The 24,188-nt window shown below is 38.1% G+C and overlaps 2 protein-coding genes across 2 annotated transcripts in view; one reads left to right on the top strand and one right to left on the bottom strand.

The window, feature by feature from the left end:
* The first annotated feature begins 2,243 nt into the window (after positions 1 to 2,243).
* On the top strand, positions 2,244 to 3,254 carry LOC128044369 (magnesium transporter protein 1-like). The gene has a single exon (XM_052636549.1). It carries the CDS (start codon positions 2,244 to 2,246, stop codon positions 3,252 to 3,254), a length of 1,011 nt encoding a protein of 336 aa, XP_052492509.1.
* Positions 3,255 to 22,751: 19,497 nt separating this feature from the next.
* The window catches only part of LOC128044603 (protein argonaute-3), an 87,543-nt gene continuing 86,106 nt past the window's right edge, over positions 22,752 to 24,188 (bottom strand). The window contains exons 17-18 of the mRNA XM_052636920.1: positions 23,437 to 23,636; positions 22,752 to 22,860 (exon numbers count right to left, since the gene is read on the bottom strand). Of these exons, the coding sequence (XP_052492880.1) occupies positions 22,752 to 22,860; positions 23,437 to 23,636 (309 nt within the window). The remainder of the gene's footprint in view (positions 22,861 to 23,436; positions 23,637 to 24,188) is intronic.

Genomic DNA, 24,188 nt, shown 5'->3' on the forward strand with positions numbered 1-24,188 from the left:
TCCCAACCCAGGAATTGAACTTGCCTCTCCTGCACTGGAAGGCTGATTCTTTACCGCTCAACCACCAGGGAAGCCCTTGTGTTAGTCGCTCAGTCATGTCCGACTCTTTGTGACCCCGTGCACTGTAGCCTGCCAGGATGTTCTGTCCACGGAATTCTCCAGACAATGATACTGGAGTGGGTAGCCATTCCCTCTCCAGGGGATCTTCCCCACCCAGGCGTTGAGCCGGGTCTCCTGCACTGCAGGCGGATTCTTTACCGTCTGAGCCACCCTGGGAAACCCAGGGAAGCCCTGGGTAGCAGGAAAAATAGACCTTAATCCAATTTCCACCCCTACTTGCAGGAACCAAGTCCTGTCGATTTGCTTTTCTTTCCCTGCCCTAGCTTTGGGACAAGATCCGGAGGGATCGACGAGAAGGTGCCCTGTTCTCCGCCTGGAAAAGACAGGCTAGTCTCCTAAGTTGGCTCTAGGGAATTAGGGGTGGGGGCGCTGTCACGTTCCCTCTCTCCGCCCTCTACTGGAGGAGGAGGGGGAGGAGGAGAGGGGGGCAGTGAGGGATCCCCACTGGGAGGAGCCGGGCTTTGTCTGATTCCCAGCCCAGCCCCTCCAGTCCTCTCCCAGGATAGTCTTCTTTAGTTTATATTACTACCCCGGCACGAAAAAAGGAGCGGGAGGGAGTTTGACCTTAGGTGTGAGCACCCCGCCCCCGCCAGCCCGGTCCCCTCGTCCTCTCACCTCCTTCCGCGCTCGCACTTCCGCCTCCCTTGGCCAGCTCCTCTGTTAAGCGCCCCCGGTTGCTAGGCACCCCGGTTGCTAGGCACCCCGCTCTCCGCGCGCCGTTCACCTCTGCCAGCCTGTTTAGCTTGGCCGCCGCTGGGGCGGCGCCGGCGGCTTTGGGGCGCAGAGGCCTTCCGGGTAGGAAACGGCCGGTGGCTGGCCTAGTGTTGCGGAAAGTGCAGCGAGGATGGGGAGGGCGTCAGGATACGGCACTCACTTCATTGAAAGTTAACCATTTTTATTTTGATAAAGGTCACCCACCAACATGGCAAAAGAAAAAAAAAAAGGTACCAAAGTCATCCTCAGGCTCACTCCCCAGTAGGTATCCTTCCAGAATGTGTATATATTTAACACTATTTACACACATTCTTTTGATCCTATCTTTCCCAACAATTTCATCATCTACTTGACGTCATAAAAGGAATGATCATCGTATTTGGAGAGAGCACGTCCCTGGGAGAGGTCACTGAGGTTTTGGAAGTAGTAATGCTCACAATTCAACCGTTTCTTTAAAAAGGAGAAGGGGAAAAAAAATTCAACCGTGCCAGGACCGTTTTAGGCATTGGAAAATGTTGATCGTTAATGTACATAACTAATAGGTGAGGCAGGCATGGCCCCCATTTTTGCCAGCAACTAAAGAGCCTGGCGAGGATGGAAAGTTTGGTCCCTATTAGGTCTATCTTCTCTCAATTACGACTCCACACTGCCTCTAGTGGTGGCGCTGGGCAAGAGGGTGGCAGGGATGCCAGCCTCAGCTTGCCGGCCAGCTGCTCTTCGGAGGGCTGCGCAGAAAGATCCTAGGAGGTGGGTGCTCTGACCACCACCGTCTTACCGGCGAGAAAACAGGCTCGGAGAAGTGAGGAACCCTGTGCCCAGGGTCACATGATAAGCGGTAGAGCCTGGATCCAAACTCAGGCCGTCTGCTCCAGAGGCTGTTTAGGTTTTTTTAGATGGAGGATAAGAGAAGAGTCCAACGGGACTCCTCAGTTTTAAAACAGCAGTGAGTGCGGGGTGGGGTGGGGTGGGGGAGGTGGGGGTGCGGGGTTGGGGTGGGGTGGGGGTGGGGGGCTGGTGGGGAGCGCGTCACAGACAGAAGAGAGGTTAGAGAACCCAGGGCTTGGTAGGCAAGGGGATGCTGAGGTTGGTTTTTTAGTAGTTTGAGGTAATTGTCGTGGATCCGGTACTGCAGTCTAGCCGACAGAAATGTGAGTCTGGAACTCCGCAGAGAGACTGAGGTTGGAAACATTTCCAAGACGTCTTTAATCACAAAATTTTTTTTCCACAGAATATTTTCTAAACTCTAATACGTGGCTCATAAGCCAGACATGCATGGAAATTTGTGATATAGCTCTTTATACTAGGATTAGTGAAGACAGAAAAATACAAACCCCTGGACAAATTGTTAGAAAAAATGATCGGATTTTGGCATAGATATTTGGAAACGTAACCGGAAGAAGTCAACAAATATGGAAGAATGGTGGTGGCTTTGGCACGCATCTCTGACTGTGGAGGCCTTGATGTTCATGACTCCTGAGGCTTCGGCACATCCTGACCAGGGACAGAAGGCATTAGAAGAAAAGGTCAGACAGCTGATGGACTGGACTAAGAGAGACAGGGTGATGAGGATGAACACTGCCGCCTTCAACCACTTTGTATTAGAAAAGCCAAGAAACTACTCCGTTATTGCGATGTTTACTGCTCTCCAGAGGTTTAGTTCATGTGCACCATGCAAACTTGCTGTTGAAGAATTTCAGATCTTGGCAGGTTCCTGGCAGTTCTCCAGTGCATTTAGCAACAAGGTATTTTTTGCTATGCTGGATTTTGATGAAAGCCCTGAGGTCTTTAAAACGCTCCAGGTGAAGGGAGGTCCAGTTGTCCTCCATCTTCCTGCTAAAAGTAAATTCACGGCAGCTGACATTTATAATTTCCAAGTAAGGGATATCTCTGCGCAGCATATGTTCACATGGGCAGACGACAGAACTGGGAGATGGATGGGCAATTTCACAACCAGACAGCTTATACATTTTCACTATCCCTTCAAGTTAGGGATATCTTTGGCTCTCATCGGTGGACTTGTGTATGTATTGAAATGGAAGAGGACATTTATTTTTAGCAAAAATTTTTGGGCCGTTTTAGCTCTGTGTTTTGTAATCTTGATGTCATCTGGTCGAATGTGGATTCATATACGAGGAGCCCCGTTTGCTGAAAGCAAAACTCACACAGGACAGACACATTATATTCAAGACACGTATTTCTTTCAGTGTGTAGCAGAAATGTACATCATTTCTCTGTTTTATATGTGCCTTACCCTGGGAATGGTGCTGTTAGATACAGCTGCCACCTCTCGTATGAACATGATAAGGAGGAAGATAATGTCCGTGACTGGTATGTGTCTAGTCGTCATCTTCTTCAGCTGGCTGCTTTCTTTCGTGAGAATTAAGTATCATGTCTATCCATTCAGAATTCTCATGAATTAAAAAGGATCCTAGAGATGTTAAACAAGGAAGCAAGAAGCTTTTTTTTTTTTTTAATGTGGAGGCAAAAACATGAAGCGGAAGAATATGAACTCATAACTTCTTTAAGTGATTGAGATTTAGCCAAAGGAGACATGCGGTGCTTTGGTAATAACAAGCTGTTTTTTTTTCTCAACATCTGTTATGGTATGGATCTTCTCTGTTCTTCTCAATTTTCTCCTCCCAGTAAATGTCATGTATTACCTTACTTAGTGAATTCCAATGACTAAGACCCTCAGAGTGTATACTTTTTCTCAGAAGAGGACCATGTTTGAAAGTCCCTTAATTAATACTTTGTCAGCTGATCTTATTCTAATATGAAAAATGTCTTGATAAGGTGTCCATCCCCGCATCTAGTTACTGAAGTTATGCCTGTATTGCCTTTCTTGGAGGCGTGTATTTGCACAGCTTACTAAGCGTGCTGCTCCCAGAGCCTTCCCTTTCTGTAGAGTGCACTTCCACTGTCTAGAGGCAGATAGAGTACCCTTGGTGCTCCATCTCCCAAGTCTTTCCTGCTGAAATACGTTATTGTGCTGCTCGATGGTTGTAGATATTACAAACGAACTAAACACTGGATTATGTCTCCATGACTATTAATTACTTTTTAACTGGAAAGAGTTCAGATAAATTTTTTAAATTTTTCTTTCAAGAGGACAATTTCTAACAAAATAGTAGTTCCTCTTTTGGTCTTGCTGTGAGGTTGTTTTCAATTAAATTTAAATCCAAGGGGAAAATAAAGATAATTCAGAGGATGAATGATGATTTTATTCATCCTTTTCTGTTTGGAGGCATGCTAAAATATCAGGTTATTTCCAATATGCAGAAAGTTAAAATGGAACATCTTAAAGGTGGTTCTATTTCAGCCTTTTTACCCTCTTAAGTGGAAAAACAAAGCACAAATTTGGAGATCCCCCTCCCCCACTGTTAAACTGTTTACCATTCTATTTTATATAGATAATCAAAGTTAAGTTCTAAATAGTTTATTAATCTTGGCAAATGACAGCAAAGTTGTATTTTACTATTACACTCTCATCATCCCTCTGGAAATGTCTATTTTAGAAAAGTTATAACTTTGTGAAAATGTTTTTCAAGCAACAACAATTTAGTGTTACATGAGAAGACTTCTGCAGATTTTCAAATTAATACCAAAAGGGTCTTTTTTTGGAGTACAATAAATTTCTATTATACAGCAATTTTTTAAAAAAGACTTTATCGTCGTAGAATTCATCTTCACATTAGAGATTCCCACAGTGAGGGAACAACTCATTACTTATAATTTTATATTTGTGGACAGATTATTTTAGGGCAAGTAAACACATTTGAGGATTAAGTCTTAGTTTAGCATCTGTAACAATTTGAAACCTATCTGAAGGGACCTCTTCCCTACATGAAACTTCTGTATATTCAGAGTATTCAGAAAATCTCCAGGCTCTTCTTCCTAGGATTTAGAAATCAGTAATGTGAAATATCAGCATTTCTAATTTTAAAATTTCCCTCGGACATGTAACTATCAGTAACTAGTATCAGCTGAACAGGGCTGGGAAGTTTGGAAAAACTAAACACTGCCTAACTTTTTGCAAAGTCTTTACTCTTGAATAAATAGTCTTTCCCTTTCTCTACCATCCTGGGACAAGTATTGAAGTCTGATCAGATACTGAGAGTAATAAAGCTGAATTCCCTTTCAAAGTTTGATAAATTAAAAGGCAAAGGCTCATATGTAAACTTTAGTTATACTGTGAGTCTTAAGAGAAGCTGAGAGATACCCCAATAACTCCCCAGCATGCAGAACTCAGTCTGACAATTTCTTGGTTACAATTCCTCTCAAATATTATATTCTAAAAACAAGCAGGGGGACCTCTGTGATGGTCCAGTGGTAAAGAATTTGCCTTGCAATGCAGGGGATACGGGTTCAGTCCCTGATTGGGGAACTAAGACCCTACAGGCCTCAGGGAACTGAGCCCACACACCACGATTGCTGAGCCCATGTGCCATAACTAGAGAGTCCACACACCACAACAAAAGATTCTGCATGAGGCAACAAAGATTCTGTGTTCTGCAACTAAGACCCAATGTGGCCAAATAAATTTTTTTTTTTTTCAAAAAGAGATACTTAAAAAAAAATCACCAGGTTTTGGTCCAGTGGTTAATAATCTGCCTACCAAAGCAGGGGACACAGGTTCAATTCCTGGTCTGGGTAGATCCCACATGCCACAGAGTGAGTAAGCCCATGTGCCACTGCTGAGCCCACACTCCACAAGAGAAGCTGCTGGAATCAGAAGCTCATGCAATGTAACTAGAGAAAGCCTGATAACAGCAACAAAGACCCAGTGCTGCCAATAAATAAATAATGCATTTTTTAAAGTTACAAAATAACCAGGTTGAAAAAAAAAATCAAGTGATAAAGAGAAGAGATTTGTCTCACCAATGGACTTTTATCTGTTATTGCCTTCTTATTGTGAGTTGAAGAGCACGACAGAGCAGAGGCAAGGAGGTGTACAATCAGTTCTCAAGGTATTAAGTCTAAAAGGTCGGGTTCCATAGCATAGCCATGACTTTATAGATGCCCACATGATGGTTGAAATAACAAAGCCCCGCAAATGTGAAAGTTGAGAGCCAAAAAGCCCACTGTGGCAGCTTTGTGTGATGCCTCCGCTGGAACATAGTCACAGCTTGTCCAGTGTGCCAGTGACTGTGAAGTGAGAGAGCTGCATCCAGTCCACCCCAGAGCAAGGATTCAAACATGCTGCTGGAAGTAGGCCTCGGGGCAAAACACTGACAACCCTCTCACTAGTCTAGTGGAGAGCTGCAACTTTGAATCCAGAATGGTGGCTGCATGTTGGGTGAACAGCCTGTATCCCACACACCACACTCAGGGTATATCACACACTGAGATATGCCTGGGTCTGACCACTGGTGTTTGGAGGAACAGACCCTGTACTCCTCAGGCACCATAGAGGATACTCAGCCACCAGAGAGTTGCTCCGTCACTCCTTTAAAGGGTCTTAACATAGATACTAGTAATACTTTTTAATTAAAGATTTAAAACCCATCTTCCAATATAGTAAAAAAAAAAAAAAAAGAGACTATTCAAGGGAATACCACAAATGGCAAATTTTTATAACCTAAAATCTTTGTAAGAGGGACAAAAACAAACTAGAAAAATTAAACTAATAAAATGGTTCGGCAATCTTAATTTTACATTTGTATAAAAATATTGCAAGTGGGGCTTCCCTGGTGGCTCAGTGGTAAAGAATCCACCTGCCAATGCAGGAGACATGGGTTTGGTCCCTGGTCTGGGAAGATCCCACGTGCCTCAGAGCAACTAAGTACCTGTGCCAGAACCGCTGAGCCTGTGCTCTAGAGCCAGGGGGCCATGACTACTGAACCTCTGTGCTACAACTACTGAAGCACATACACCCTAGAGCCTGCGCCACAGTAAGAGAAGCCTCCTCAGTGAGAAGCCTCTTGCAGTGCAACTAGAGAAAAGCGTATGCAGCAACAAAGACCCAGCACTGCCAAAGCAAAATTACAAATGAAGACCATCCGAATGACGTTGTGGCTGAAATCCTGTTTAGTAAAGCATCGACACTATTCCGATGTTTTTGGTTTCGGGTTTTGCAACATAATGTGCAAATTCCATCTAGCAGCAAAGTGTACTTTATGCTGCAGTAAAGAGTAATACTGTACAGTTAGCAGTTGCAAGTATCCTTGAACTGGGCTGTTTCTGAGGTCAGTTAGCAAAAAAGTCTATTAATATAATTTGTTTCAGCTGAGAATCAGACATCATATAAAATTTCATAATTCGTAAGCCATGAATATGTCTGCTTTTCTTTTTAAATAAGTGAACCCAAGCATTATTCTTAAAGGAAAATATTTTAATGGAGAATAGGATGAGAAACGTGCTGCTCTATAAAGGCATTGCAAAGGTCTTTATAGACTGTAGAAATTATAGAAGTAACAAAAGTGACAAGGTAGGAAAATAGCCATCGTTTTTTCAACAGATAAAAACTAAAGCTTCCTGTCCTTTATGATAGAAACATTTTATCAAACATTGTAAAAATGATCCTGTCCTCTCTTGGCACTGACAGATTAACCTAATTAATGTCCTTAAAGCAGCTGCAAGCTGTGCAAGTCTCAGGAGCCAAAGAATTTGTCAAATGATCAAAGGACCGAAACATGGAAACTATGAGAACTTAAGAGTTCAAGATGTAAGCCCCCCCAAAAAAATGAAAAACCACCTTGGAATTTTCCTTAGATGACCACCTCACTTCTGTAGGTCTTACTGTAGTGCTCTGAGCACCCTTTTCTCTGAAGAAAGTTTCAAGCAGCTGGATTTTAATAGAATTGGTGACTTCGTCTGTCCAGTTCAGCCTGTCTTATTAATCAGTCAGAGCAGTTGGTTGATTACTGTCTGCCGAGATAACCGTCATGATTTTCTGGTACACTTGTGTACGCTACCAGGCTTCTCTGGTGGCTCAGATGGTAAAGTATCTGCATCTGCCCGCAAGGCAGGAGACTCGGGTTCAATCCCTGGGTCAGGAAGATGCCCTGGAGAAGGGGAAGGCTACCCACTCCAGTATTCTTGCCTGGAGAATTCCATGGACAGAGGAGCCTGGAGGGCTACAGCCCATGAGGTCGCAGAGTTGGACAAGACTGAGTGACTACACTTTCACTTTTTCACTATGTATACTACAGCCTGACTTATCAGAGCATGCCTTCACATCACTGTTACACATATTTCCCCCATTTAAGTGTATGAATCTGGGTATAGTTATTGATGTTTTCTGAACTTGTATCAGTGGTTTTGGGGCAAGACTGACATTAGAGTGATTTTCTTCTATTTGTCAAATTTAACAGCTGACACATGTAGTTAAAGAAACTCAACCCATCAGCATTTGTTAGTTAAGGTAACCAGTGCTTCTTCAGCATCAGTAACAAGATCCTTCAAGAACACAAACTGTACCGTTAGGGTTGCACCGAGTCTGGGGACATGGAGGTGGGGGAAGCCTGGGGTGCAGGATACATAATAGCAAGATGGCATCAGACTGAATTCTCTGATGTTGTGGAGAACAGAAATAGGGAAAACATATAAAGAAGGAACAAGTGTTTAATATTTAGGTTGGAATCCTTCAAAGTAGTTGAGTTCCTCCTAGGTAAGGAGCTCATTCTTATACGTCATTCCTGCTTGGTCGGAGGCCTCAGGTCCTGCTAGGGTTCCTTTGAGTCACACATTTGCAAACTGGGCAGAGCGATGGGGGCTGTGGAGTCAGCTCCATCCAAAGGGGACAGCCACTCCTGAGCTTCCCCTTGTGGCAGCTGTGAAAGGGCTGTGAAGCAGTAGTGAAACTGATGAATTGCTTTATGTTGGAGGGGATTTTTATGTGAGATCTTCTGATTTTTTAAATGTTCACTCAGTTCAGTTCAAGTAGCCCAGTCGTGTCCGACTCTTTGCGACCCCATGGACTGCAGCACACCAGGCTTCTCTGTCCATCGCCAGCTTTTAAATGTTAGCAACCAATAAAAATATTTTCAACACCGAACAAAAATTATTTGCAGACCGAAACTGGCGGCCAACTTGAGACCTCTGAGTTTAGTCTATTAACTTCAATTATGAAATGAAAAGTAATATAGCTGAGGTCGTGCGGTCGTGACTGTTGAGAGCTGTTTTCAAAATTTCAGTCCAGTGTTGTCTCGCATATCGTCCCTGGGCTGTGAATCTAATACTTCTGGGCCTGTGAAGATTTCTCCAATTCATTTCTGTTTCTCCTACCTATTAAGTTCCTTCACCGCTGGGCAGTTTGCAAGCTTGACTTCTTCCTTACTCCTCTTTCCACCCCACCCAGTGTCTGTTATTTAAATAAAGGAAGGAGAGTCTAAGAGACCCAATGTCTTATTTAGATGGGGGAGAAAGTTTTTAAATTGTATTTTACATCTCTTTATTTCCCCCCTATGGAGCTCCAGACCCATCAGAGTTGGGTTTTTTTTTTGACATGCATAACTTCCCTGACCAGGGGTCAAACCTGAGTGCCCCTTGCTGTGGAAACACAGTCTTAGCCACTGGACCATTGGGAAAGTCCCAGGGAGAACCTCTTTAACCCCTGAGTTCTATCTGCATGCCCAGCACTATTAAGTACTTTCCAACTATTAACTCACTGAATATCCCAACAGCACTACTATTATTTAGAAGCATCAAGGAACTTGTCTAGAATCCAGGACTTTATGATTCTTAAAGCCTAAATTCTTTCTACTCTCTCACACTAACTCCCTTTACCTAAGCCTGAAGTGCAGTAATGATGAACACACACCAACAGAAAGTTTGGAGCAAAGCTTTTCTTTTTATTGCAGTTATTAGTGAAAGTTACACTTCAAACTGATGCTAAGCAACACTAAAACCATTAATATTTTAAAATCAAGGATTAAAAACAAATACAACATAGAACTCTTCCAATACACAGAATGGCAGAAAAAAGAGGAGTGGTTCTGTCACAGGACACTTTAGTGACAGTTTGGCTCAGAAAGAATTATGACAATTTCTTTAACATAAAATATTGTAAGTGACTGAACTGCTTAAAAAGCGGCTTGAAGCATCTCAATCTCAACCCTAGGTTTTTTGTAGTAAAGATTTTGGGGGGGAACATAATTTAAATACCCCCCCAAAGCATTTTTGTTTAAAAACTTTATTTGCCTTCTGCTAGTCTTAATGACATACAGTCTTCAAGGAATTAAAATGAAAACCATATCCAAAGCCTGGCCCCCAAGTACACAGTGATAGGACTCAACATTTGGTGTTTCTAATTATACAGTGATTACATATATATCATAGATTAGCTCCCACCCACCATGTAATCCAATTTCCTCTTAATAATATGCAGCCGTCAAGTTTAATATCAGTCAAGATTTTATCTTACAGCATATTACGAACTCAGACTCACCCCACTGACTCCACTGTTTTAACTAATATGACTGTGTAACTGAACATTAACAAAGGAAGGCTTATAGATAAACATTTTGAAATTCTGCAGTCTCTAAACTACAGTAAATTGTTCTTACTTATGAAAAGCCAACAAAAAAATATAAGGCCAGACCGGGTGTAAGACAGGATAGGGAAGATGAAGAAGGAGGTTTGAGTGTCCATCGTTTTACCATGCTGAAACTTGGTTTTGGTAGAAATATTTGGCAAGAATAGTCAGTGTGGAAAAGGAGGATGGAGAAAGAGGTTACTCTGATTTTATGTAATAATTCAGTTTCAAAACATACTGATATTAACCCCCCCAAATATTTCACATCTGCAGTACAAATAGGCACACACGGTTAAGATGGTTAAAAAGTAAAATTTAAAAGGCTATTTGTCCATCTGCAGGCAGATGGCCCCACCCTCCCCACATGTCCTATATTTACATTTTACTTTTCAGAAAAGCCCCTTTAAAAAGAGTGCTATTTCCTCCTCCATTATTTTGGGTTTTAAAAAAAGCAGCAATTATCTAAAGTGGGAGCAGTTAGCCACGCTTTAGGGGTGTGTATCTGTGTGTAGTATAAATGTTCTCTAGAGTGAGTGGTCAGATTACACTGGAATGGTTATATCACAATTTTAGTCCCCCAAAACATTAAAGAAACGCATTTTTTCTATATAAACTTATGTAATACACAGTGTTATAAACATAGAATATTTACACACACACGGACACACACACCACTGCTTCCCACAGCCTATGAATGCATCCATATTGTTCACAAGAATGATCTTTATTCACAAGATACAGTAATACTTTCATGGGTCTATAACTGAAGACAGATATTAAAGCTACACATTATAGCAAAAACTGTTTAAAAGTATTCCTGAAATATCCAATGTTCTCAGCTATCTGACCCAGCAAGGTGGGTTTTTTTTGTTCATTTTCCAAGCATGAACCTCCCCAACTTTATCCTATAAAACTAAGGCAGATATCACCCATGTTAGTGATGAGCTAAAAGCTCAAACTGCCTGCAAGAAGGGGAGATCAGCATCTATAGAAATAAAAAATAAATGTTGAATGCATTCATACCCTGTGTACCTCAAATGCATCCTTTATTTCTTAACAAAACAAACAAGCAAAGGAATTGCTTATACAACCTGTGGTGACGTGCCCTTTGTTTTTTTCCTAGAAACAGGAGCCCCTTACCCCCAGGAAAGTGGGTAAGTCTGTAAAAATGTAAGGTTCCGCCCACAATCCATAAAGATAACTGGGTCAGACACCAACAGGCTGCCTAAAATCACCTGCAGATGCTCCGAACTGAATTTAAATGAAGAAGAAAACCCTTTTAATATGATTTTTTACAGGTACATGGTGATTGGAAAGCAAGGTCAACTCTGTGAAGTGTTAAGTGAAAGAAGCACACTTTCCTTCTTAAAACCTAACCCCGTACTCCAAAAAAAGGTACAAAAAAATCTGCAAGAAACAAAGGGATAACAAATGGATAACTATCTGGTTGTGCAACAGCCTCTGATGCCAATCCACAGCAAAAATGCCTGAAGGCAAAAGGCAAAGTTAGTTAAGTTTTGATTATCTGATGGTTTCATCACATTGATCTAACTCGAAATACAATCACAGCTGCCATAGCACCACTAAAAGGAGTTTGGTTTTTGGAGTTGCACTTTTTCCAAAAATGATTACAAAGAAGAATTCAACCTGTGTGATAGCTAGCAGGGGAGAAATGGAACAGGATACGTTTGTAGGCGAATGCCATACCATGATAAAGCCTCAGTTTCTCTTACATTTGTTTGATAAAATGATCCAGGGTGGTAACTAAAGATACTTTCATAGGGGCAAACTGGAAATGAACACTTCATACAACAATATTCTTTTATCTTGAACCTCTGAATTGCTTTTCTTTTGGAGAACTCAAGCACTGTCACAAACATCATCCTAATCTTAGAACTACTTTGTGAGGGAGATGAGGGCAGGTATTATCAATACCATTTTACAAGAACCTAGGCATGAAGAGATTAAGGAAATCTAAGGACACAGAGCAAATTAGTGGTAGAGCTAAACTCCAAGTCTTAGCTCAAGTTTTAGAGGTCTTTAAGATCCCCTGGGGAAGGGAATGGCTACCAACTCCAGTACTCTTTCCTGGAGAATTCCATGGACAGAGGAGGCTGGTGGGCTACAGTCCATGGGGGTGCAAAGAGTCGGACCTGACTGAGCGACTAACACTTTCACTACCCTCAAAGGCAACAAGCTCTCAACCATCTTTTTCCAGTTGTGATCTTCTAAAAGTTCTGGTATTTGAAACTTATTTTGCTTTCTCCTTTATAGTTCAGGTTTGACTACAAAATAAATTAAAAAAAATTTAATATGGAACTTTGCACACACTAAGAGGCATATAGGTGAGAGATATATCTACAGAACTAAGGTCTGAAATAATATGTAAATTAAGAGGACATAATAGTCTTAAGTATTCATTTAATATAATTTTTATATATTTAAGGTGACATGTCAGAATCAGTTACAAATCATCTGATGTTTAAATCAGAGTCTGATTCATTAAAACCAGAAGATACATTAATTTTTCCTTAAGAATATGGGCATCACTGTTGCAAAAAACTGAAATGTTACTTTCAAGAATAATTTTCTCTATTACTTTGCTATAACATCCTATTTCAGATACATATTCTGTACACATTATCACTCTACAGGTAGCAAAAACCTTTACGGACAGAGAATAGCTGCAGCACTAACACTTTCAATCTTAATTCTCATTTAACCAACTCAGGATTTCTATCATTATTAACTAAAGTTACATTCTAATGATTCTTATTATCTTTTCTCTTTTATCCCTCCCCCTTTTAATAGTGTGTGTGTTTGTGTGTGTCTGTAAGGGGGAGGAGAGAGTAGAACTGCACGATTCATAAATGGGATAAGACACTGACAACATCCCAAAACAGAACGGCACTCAAGTAAATCAAAGAATGGTATGTCAAAGAAAAAGCTTTGGAACCCAAACATGAAAACAGTATTCAGAGAGCCTCTCAATCAAGCCATAACTTGTGGTATGTGATCTTTCTTTCCAAAGCATTTTAAAGACATTTACTCAAAGCAGAATTCTATATAAACTGCCTCTAAATCCTTATTCTTTCTTTTTTAGAGAGGAGAATGGTTGTACTCTGGGCTAAGAAATGAGAAAGCTCCTGGAAATCTTTTTCAGAATCTTACGGGGACAAAGTATTAGATTTTGGTTAGTGCTTGCTAGACCTGATTTCTGAATTAGAAAAACAGCACATGCAGGATCATCATCAACACTATGAGATCATTCCCTTTCCTTTCTATGAAACAGGGAGATATTCGCAGTTAGTCACCACCAGAGATCCAAGCCTGTTGCTAACAAAACCAAATGTTTACCTGCTACCAAAGGTTCCTCTTGTTAAACTCCCTGGGATCAAACTGTATCCATTGACCTGGCTGGACTATCTATGTTAGGCAAAATTCCCTCTTCATCACAGCCTACCAGTGTTTTCCCCAAATCTTTTATCAAAAAATATATTTTTTTTTACAGGAAAGACTACCTTGTCTGGGAAGGTTCTGTTTTATGTTTTCTATATAAAGGGAAAAGCTGGAGAAGCTTTGTTGATAGCAATGTCGTGGCTCTATTTAAGAAAAATACTTCATTTTAAAATTACAATTCAGAAGCAACGTCTCTAATGAAGATAGATATACCTTTAGATCTGGGACAACAAACAACATAAAATGCATTTAGTTTACAGTGACACTTTCTCAGGTTCAAATAACAAGAGTTCTTCTTTTACAACGTGACTATGAGAAATAGGTAAGTATCAAACAGTTTGAGGTTTCTGTCCAAAAGGATTCCAGCAAAGAAACCTTTTCCTTTTCCTCATTTCCCCCTTACTACATACTCTTACAAACCCACTAGTCCATTTCTTCACAAAGATCTCCTATCACACCTGCAACATTTTTTGTAGAAAAGTTCCCCCTTCTTTGGTTCTAAAAATAAAGGGCCAAATTAAAGGATTTTTGTTTGTCCTTCCAACTAAAGCCATGAAGTAAATAAAGCTGGAAAGTTTTAGGCATTAAATACCAGAGTAATCTCCCTCTCTAATCTCTGGCACAGCCTTTTAAACTTAAAACATAACATTGTAGATTTGCATATAATCAATTTTTAGGAATAAAACATCAGACAAAAAAGCAAAGTTCTAATGATCAATATTCCTATCTGTTTCCTACTCACATAAGACTATTCATGACAGCTCTAAGAGGTGACTCTAAGCTTGAGCACGTCACCCAGTACTTCAGCATGGTAATTCAGCACTGATGCTAGGTACCCTGATTTATGGAGCCAATCATAAAGAGCGAAATAAGCTCTATATGTCAGGTTCCTAAGAGCTTTTGGAAGGAAAAAAAGAAAACAAAGGAGGACTTCTACTTAAAGCTGCCTTAAAATATTGGCCTACAAGAATTATATGCCTGCCAACCTAGGGCAATGTTGAAGCATAATGAATACAACTATTAAAATTATGACCATAATAAATATCCTTAAGAGGGGAGCATATACTTGCAACAAAAATATATCTGACTGCTCAAAACATATTTAGTTTTTTTGTATCAACAAACTCCTATAATCAGAATCAGTTCAGTTCAGTTCAGTCGCATCCGACTCTTTGCGACGCCATGAACCACAGCACGCCAGGACTCCCTGCCCATCACCAACTCCCGGATACCAACCTTCAATTACTACTTGATATCAGGGTAAAGGAAGTAGCTTAGTGTATTATGAATATTTGAAAACCCACTGAAACTGGCAAAAATGTGGGGGAAAAGTGATAATAACTAACATCTATATGAAATCACAGGCTGATTCATTTTAAATTGTTGTTTCACATAATATAAAAATAACATTTTTCTGATTATAATTACTTGAAACTTTCTCATTTACCCTTCTCAGTGAAAGAATATAGTATGGCAAAATGTCATACATTAAACCCTGATAAATTAGAATTTAAAGCTCAGAGGGTGGGATCAAGTTTATCTTTTAATCTCTTACAGAAAAAAATTGGCTTACCAAGAAAATTCACTGTGTAAAAATACAATGGAAATGTTTTACCTGTTTAAGAGAATTCACTTTTTTCATGTACCTTTATAAAAAGTTAATGTCAATACAAATAATCTTGATCTCTTCGTCCATGGTGTCACCAAGAGTTGGACACGACTGAGCGACTGAACTGAACTGAACTGATTCACTAGGAAACTAAAGTGACTATATTACACTTGAAATTAATATTATATAATGATACTTTTAACTGTCCTCCAATTAATTCAAATTCGTAATTCTTACTTAAATGTTTAACTAGCTGAAATACAGTATTAATCAGTCTTTATCTTAAGTTTAGCTATTTAAACTCTGTCAAACAACTTTAAAAGTATGGTAGGGTTAAAACAATTTTAAAAGCACAGTAGGAGAAAGATCAGGGTAGCAAACCTTCCATATAATTATGGCAGGGGAGGGGACACCCCATTTCAAAGTCAATTATCACTGACTTCTGAATCATTTGCTATTTGTTTTCCAGGTCTATAAAAATGGTATCATAATCCTAATGCTGAATGATGTAACCATTTAAGCAGTTTCAACTGTAGCTGAAGTTAGAAAAAGAAGTGTAACAAGCTGGCACCAATCTGCAGATCAGATGAAATCAATCCAGTCTGTTAGTTAGATACTTAAGGGAAGGAAATCTAACTTATAGGAAAGTTCCACTTCCCCTCCACATTTAGAAATCTGTCTAAAGACTGTCTTTTTTAATGCCCACTATATAAACAACATTAAATATTCTAAGTTAGAAAATAGTGTTAATGATTTATTGGTAAAAATCCAAACTCTAGAGTTTATGGAATTAGTAGTTTGGTTGGTATGTTAACATTCCATCTTATCTTAGCTGATATTACAAAGAAAGAGGAAAAGCTAGAAATATCTATAAAAATAAAATACCTTAAAACCAATATCTAAGCAAAATATAAAAGTTGCACACAAATTGTCAATAAATACAAACATCACAATAGAAAAATTAATATTAAAAAAATAAACCCATAATTGCTATTATGACATTATAAAAAATGAAAAAGTTTACTGTGCATGTATATTTGCAGACAGACATAGTACACTCCAAACAATCAATATGATTTCACTATCATTACATAATGCAGCATACAAGGTTACTGAGGTGTGGTGTTCTTTTGTCTGGTTTTTAAGTCTGTTCTTTTCTGGAAGAGTGCTCACCAAGTTCACAAGCAAGAACTGGTTAGGTGATCATTTACTGCTGTTTACTACTTCTAGTTCAGGGGAAAATGGCTTTCTGATAGATTACTAAATTTCCAACCAGTAGGAATAATTCTGCTATTATCCTTCCTTTTACTTATTTCCTCCAAAGCCATGTTCTACTTCTAATTAACCAATTGTATAGATGCACTGCCATCATTTTTCATCTATGCTAGAAAAAAAAAGGGAGACATTTAGAATATATCCTGCTGCCTGAAAGAGAAAAAATTTCCCTAAAGATAGAGAAATAATCATTTTACTTTTCCTATTTCCTTGGTGAGTTGGCTCTATCTTTATATGCAGTCTTCTTTAATGAGGAGTAATTAGAAAAGGCCACCAACAGATATTTACAAAAGGGTGAATATGCTGGAGGGGGGAGAGGGTAGCCTATCACATAATTTCTGGCAAATTACCATTGACTTTGGGGGTTTACTACCATACTCGTACCCTTGCTAAAAAGTTAAGCAAACTCGCTGTTTTATGTGCCATATAGATAACCTTCAACACAGCTGAGAACTGAAAGGGTTGATTCTGTTAAAAACTGTTTTTAAACCTACAAAATACATTTGGTGAGCATTTACTTAGATACTTCACTGAATAAAAGCTATATTTGGTTCCCTTGGACCAGATTCAGGACAACAAATAACATTATTTGTATGAAACGGTCATACTCTTGGAGTTCTAAAATAATTTATCTTTTAAATTTTTAGCCTCATGCTATTTGAAAAATAAAAGTCTACAGCACCATCTTCTGAAAAGGCACTTTCTAAGAACCTCCTTGCTTTAAAAAATGATTTAAAAATTTAATTCAGCGTCTACCCTGAAGAACATCTTTGCTTTAATGATACGCTAACATAGATACGACATTAGAGTTTGGTTACCTCAGATATTGATTTCAAAAAGGAAGGGAAGCCAATGGCTGGATGGATGATTCGAGAGCATCTTAATTTTGTCATTCTGTTGGCTACCTGATACTTCAAGAGGGCTTCTCATTGGTAAATCCTAACCCTCCATATGAAATTTATTAACCTTCTATCTTTAATTCAAATTAAAGTCTTTAGTTTCCATACTTCAAGAGCAAAATATTCTTACAATAATGTAAAAATATAGAGCACTATCTTTGATGGGTAAAGAAAAATAAAATTCAACTAGTAGTAGATAATATTAGCACAAGCTTTGACCACTGTATCTCAGTTAAAAGAAATTATTTTGATCAACATGGAAAACTATAAACTGAAATGTACCACTTTTAAAAGCAGGAAAAAGTAAAAAATATTTTTCCCTTTGAGGCTATATATATATATATAGAGAGAGAGAGAGAGAGAGAGAGAGACTGAGTTTTTCTTCCTGTGAGTCAGCTTAGGTTTCACTAATCACAGTATCATTTCTAGTATTGCCACTGATCAAAAATGTTCTTAGTATAAGCAGGAATTTTTTAAAATGATTTTTTTGGAGAAAATTCTCACTTTCCCATCTATGTACTGATTTTACACATTATTCTTTGCTTTTCGACTCCTACAGAATCACAAAGTGCTTTATATGATCAAATGAGAGGAGAAAAGGAAAATACAGACAGACTCTAGAGTCAGGGTTATACTGCTACTCACAAAGGTCTCACCTGGTATAAAGTCTCGCAAGTATTATTATTGAAGCTTTAGGATATCCACGAATTCTCAAAAGGAATGAAAAGGATTAAAAAAGCCAAAATAAAGATACCAGTCCAATGGTGTCTTTTTACAGCTTGACTTATAACTCATAAAAGATAATTTAAGTAGCAAGTTACTGTTAGTGGCAACTTGTCTTTAAAAAGTATTCAACAGGAAAACATCTAAGAGGATGAATTAAAATAACTATTTAAACCAGGTTTAATGATACTGAATAAAATTTACACAGACCTGTCAGTTAAGCCTCTTGGAAAAACATCACTATCAAGTTTTAATAGCAAGACTACAAAATATTCTAGCTGCATCCAAGTGGCTAGCTTCATGAATTTCATAAAAATCACTACCTATGGTAAATTCATGTTGGCCTCTGAATCAAATACCCACAAAATTTCTTGGATAAGAGTCTCTAATTCCTAGTCTATAATTCATCAGAAATAGATCCTTCAGATTTATTACTGGGATTCTTTTCCTTAAACACTGAGATCCTCTGCCAATCATTTCTAAGGAATGGCAACTCAGCTTTTATTTTCCTAGACATAGCTTAAGTCTGTCATGACTAAGCCTGTCATGAGGTCTGTCATACTAAAATCCATTAGAGAATATATAAGTAAACTTTAGGCAGTGGTGGGTCATTAGAGAACCTATTATAGTTTGGAAAACTAGTATAGGTGTTTAGAAGGCTAGGAGTCTCCATGCTAGAAGGAAGAGATGAATCTTTATCAAGTGCCTTCTAAAACACCTAGTATACTCCTACTAGAATCCCACCTAGACTCTCTTCAAGGAAGATAAATAAATAATAGGTTATAACCAGGAAGATTTTCATAGACAAATACTTTTTCTGAGAAATGTGTTAAAAGGTAAATATTAAGAAAAAAATAAAGGGCATCTGTATGTCTGTGAAAATAAGCCAAAAACCAGTACTAACGAGGCTGAGGTACCCTTTTTCAAAATTCTTAAAGTAAAAATCCATATTTCTAAAACAAAGAAAGAGTATCCTGACATTAACTTGAACCTAAATTGGCAGCACCCTTTGTTATCTTGCTATTTCATGTTCTTAAATCTTATTTAGAAAAAAAAAAAAAGTTTAACACCAGCCTTGAATCCTGCTCATCTCCTTACTGTTTAGTGCAGTAACTGTCAGACTCTACTTCATTAAATAAATATAGCAGCTACAGTATTATAAATGCATGGTCCTCAATGCCATTAACTTGATGCTGTAAATATAAACACGTATCAGCACTTTACATATTTGCCATCCAGAATATACATTAAGCTCCCAATTCTTCACAAGAAAATCTATTACACCAGTTGCTGGGACTGACATTTTAAAGTCACTCATATATCACAGAAAACAGCAGAGAGAAATTTAGCATTCACTGTATGTGTAGTTAGTGAGCAAGGGCAGGAACAGAAAGGTCACTGTTCAGTTTCATGACCATTTAAACTCAAAACAATCTTTTTTTTCTCCTTTTTTTTAAATAAAAAAGATCAGTGATTCTACACCAGAAGTACAACAATTAAAACAAATTTCAAAAAATATGTGCCATTTAGTCTTTTATCTTAAAATTCTAAGCACAAAGTTTCTTATAATCAAGTTTGATACACCAATTTGTTAGTAAGCAAAATAGAAATATACTATACATATTCTTTCAAGTTAACCAACTTTAAACTAGCAATGTTGAAATTCTAAGAGCACCCTATAAAGAACTCATTTCAAAGGTAAAGCTTTATGTTAAAAAATTTTTTTTTTCCTCTGTAAAAGTCCTTCTAAATAGATTTAAATTGTGGGCTTTACTTTAGCACATGTGAGATTAGGTGACTGAAATTAGGTAAAGCAGGTAAACGGGAAAATTATCTACAGTTCTTCCCTAGGCCCTAAAGTCTCCCACATGAATCTGTGAAACTCTCACTGATTAAGGAAGATGTTTTACTCATACTGAGCAAACATACATCATCAGGTTTTTACCATCTAAGATATACTATTTCCTTCTCCTGTCTATGTTCTGGATTATATTCAGTGAAATTTCAATGTAAAAAAAAAAAAAACAACCTTTATAGACATTTTTTGGAGGAGGAGAGGTGGTTGGGAGAAAAATGTATATACTATACAAATATTACGTTATGTAAAGAGCTTTGAAACAGTGTTGTAAATTGCATCTCAGCAACTTCAATATAATAAACATACAAAATACAGTACTTTCTTAATTTTCCGGCAGGGGGACAAAATATTTCATACCTGTTGGAGGACATGGGCTCAGATTTTAGGCTCAAAATACAGTAAATTGGCATTACGTGGATAATAGGTAAGAGAGAAACTAAAGAGCTAATCCATTTGTTTTCATGTGCAGATGGAATTTTGAAAGGTTCACAACAATGCCCACTGGAAACAATCTGTAATATCTACACTCTGAACCAGTGCAAAAAAAAAAAAAAAATTTAAATCCAATTTTCATGAGTTACAAAGTGCAAAGCTCCCTTGAATCCAAGGTTACTGATAAACTCGGTTTTGACAGCTTTATAGTATTTTTTTAAGATCTTAAAGTGAAGTTAATAAAACAAAAGTTCTGCAAAAAAGTTTTTCAACATTTCAGTGATTTAACTCATTTCAAATGATCAAAGTCCTAACTTCCTTTGTCACCATCTCCCTAATTTTAAAAGGAAAGTTACACTAGTGATGAATTAGCAAATAAAGTTTTAAAAATATCATTTTATATTTTCCTGACTCGTTTTAGTAGATGAAAACTGGCAGCTTACCAGTATGATTCTTCAGCAAACACGAGCTCTTTTCAAAAATTTAAATGTCTTCTATATCTTAAGCTAGTCATTGTCATTAATTAAATCAAAGTTCTTCAACTTTATTTCTAATATTCAAGGTCAAGACTCATTTAGGAAATTTAACTTCCTTCATTTTCATAATGATTTTTATAAGACATGCTTTAAACTTGAAAATTATAAAACTTTCCTTCTGAAATTAAGGCTATATTACTTTGCCCTATTAAAATTATGGAGGTGCCTGTTTCTCCCACGATGTGTGGTAAAGATGTAAAACAGACACAGCTTTCTTTTAAAACTGCTTATTGCACTAAAGAGAGCAAAAACAAATCGTCAGTTCTTAAAATAAACATGATTATATTTCTATAAAAGATGTTGCCAATACGATTCTATAATTATTAAAGCACTACTCTAATAAATATAAAAGAAAAGGAAGCTATACTTCAAAACACATACATATATGTTTATATATACAACACATATATATAAAAATATATATATGAAAATCACATTAAGGTATGAGAGGCAGCAAGTAAACTAGCAAAAAAAATTAAAAGAAACCTCAACAACCCCTTCTCTCTACCCAATTTCAGAGACCTCAACCCTACACGATTCCAATCATGTAAAACATTTACCCTTTATAAAAGCTTTAAGGGATTTCCATGTATAACACATAGAAACAGAAGACTTTAGAACAGTAGCATCAGTTATAGAGGAGTTACAACTTTTGACAAGTTTTTTTTTTTTTTAAATAGCAGCTTTAACAAATTCACTAAAGAAAAGAACAGTTTAGGTGCTACTGCTTATGTACACATTGCACAAATGGCAAATGTAAGCTGAGGGCTGGAGGGGGCAGACATTCACTCTCACAAAACCATATTTTATATATATATATGTATATATAAAATAATTTTGTTTCTTAGGAAAGCAATACCAAGAGTTGAGGACTCAAAATTGTGTATGAGACAAGAGATAGGAGTAGGGTGTGCAAAATAAAAATCTAGTTTGCCATGCTTCATATTCAAATGAACCAGATACATGAATATTTGAATGTCACTGGTAGCATCAGGGGAAAAAAATGTGGCAAGGGAGGTAGAGAGAAAAATGGAAGTGGCGGTGGGAGAATAAAAAAAGGGAAAGACGGTTCCCCGATGGAATGAACTGTAAAATATATACAGAGATACATATATATCCACTGTCAGTGTAGATCCAGATATATATGCATATGCGGTATGCATGTATATATGTAAAATACACAGATAACTTTTACAAGAATACATGAATGCACATTAATTTTTTTGCACACATCATTGTGAACAATCACTTTGATTATTCATATAGGTGTAGTTTTCTTAAAAAAAAAACCTTCATTTACTTTTTCTTTACTTTTTTTTTTTTTTTGCAAAGAGTTGTGCTGCCAAGCAACTTGAGGTAAAGGCATTAAAAGGGTTAGACTACAAGAAAGTGAAAACAAAACAACCGCGATACTTCCTACAGGAGACCGCACAAAAAAGCAGTTGGCTGGTTTCATATTGCATAATGGTGCTGTGTTCCTCGACGAAGTAGACAATCTTCCTGCATCAACATGAAATCAGACCCTGGCCCCCACGCAGTGTTGGTTTCTGTATGGCTGGAGGCATCCTCACCCAGCTGACTCCACTGGAAACCTAAGTTGTATGTCGATTCATCTTCCAGTTCTTCCTCTCAGAGAATATCCTTAGACTTTCTAAGCAAAGTACATTGTGCGTAAGGTATCCTGGTGAATCTGTACAGCCTTGGCAAGAGCTTGTGGATCTCGTCCATTGCTCTGTCCTGAAACGTGACTTCCTTCAGCACTGTAAGGAAAGTGGCAATGAGCACAAAACCAATCCCTATTCTGATGTAATAATTCTGAAGAATATTATTTGTAGAAAATTTTTTAAAATTAAAAACAAAGAGGCCAGTGTAGTGAACTCTGACATGTCTGTCATCTAGTTTCAATAATTATGAACTCGACGCCAATTCTGGCTTACTTTTCTCACCTCCCCAGGATTATTTAGAAGCAAATCCAAGACATCCTACAATTTTGTCTGAATTTATCACTTTTATTACTGATAATCTCTCCCCTGAACTAATGGTAAAGCAACAAAATCACTACCTCACACTATTACCAATAAGCCTAGACTGTACATCTTAATAGGAACCCTCACCTTGGACAATTAGTTCTATCAGTGCTTTTTAATTGGCTCCTTGACTCTTTTCATAGCCTGTGGAATGTTAATTCTAAGTGGCAGTACTTTTTGGCAAATAGAGAGGCACATATATGCTCACTTACACATAAACACTTAAAAGACATTTCCCAAGAAAATCCTAACACCCAGAGCATATTTGGGTTTGGGTGAGAACCTGTACTTGTTACGCGTCTATATTACCTGTCATGTTCTTTGTCCACGAGATGGTATCTGGCTCTAAACGCCACCAGGTGAGCATAATACGCTGGTGCAGGTATAGAAACAGATCGTGTGCAGCGCACGTAAGTGTGGCAGAGCTGGTAGGTGAGCAGCTGAAGTTCATCTGCAGTAAAGCAGTTATCATCCCACAAAACATGATAGTGTGAAGGTCGGCTGGTACCCTATAGGAGGCAATGGAATATTCTGCTGATTTCTAAACTTCTAAATAAATATTTACCACAGCTTTGTACATTAACAAAATACATCTTAGTTTAATAATCCAGTGGGGGCGGGGGGGAAACACAACATTTAGCTGATTCTGGGTATATATCCAAAAGAAGTAAAAACAGGGACTCGAACAGATCTTTGCACACCTGGGTTCAAAGCAGCATCATTCACAATAGCTAGGAGGTAGACACAATTCAAGTATCCACTGATGGCTGAATGTATAATAAAGGGTAGTGTGTGCGTGTGTGCGTGTTTCTGTATATATAATGGAATACTCTTCAGTCTGAAAAAGGAAGACAAATCTGCCACATACTGCAACATGGATGAAACCTGATGTTTCCAAGGCACAGTCCTTTATATTTAAGTGATAAAGGACAACTTTTCTGTTTCTAAAGCTTATGTTCTTAACATGTGCGTATGTATGCTCAGTCCTGTCCCACTCTTTGTGACCCCAATGACGTGCCAGACTCCTCTGTCCATGGGATTTTCCAGGCAAGAATACTGGA

Source organism: Budorcas taxicolor, chromosome 3 (assembly GCF_023091745.1).
Source record: "Budorcas taxicolor isolate Tak-1 chromosome 3, Takin1.1, whole genome shotgun sequence".
Lineage (NCBI taxonomy): Eukaryota > Metazoa > Chordata > Mammalia > Artiodactyla > Bovidae > Budorcas > Budorcas taxicolor.

Excerpts from the sequence above, each read along its gene's own strand:
- LOC128044369 (XM_052636549.1), top strand. The coding sequence starts at position 2,244 with ATGGAAGAATGGTGGTGGCTTTGGCACGCATCTCTGACTGTGGAGGCC.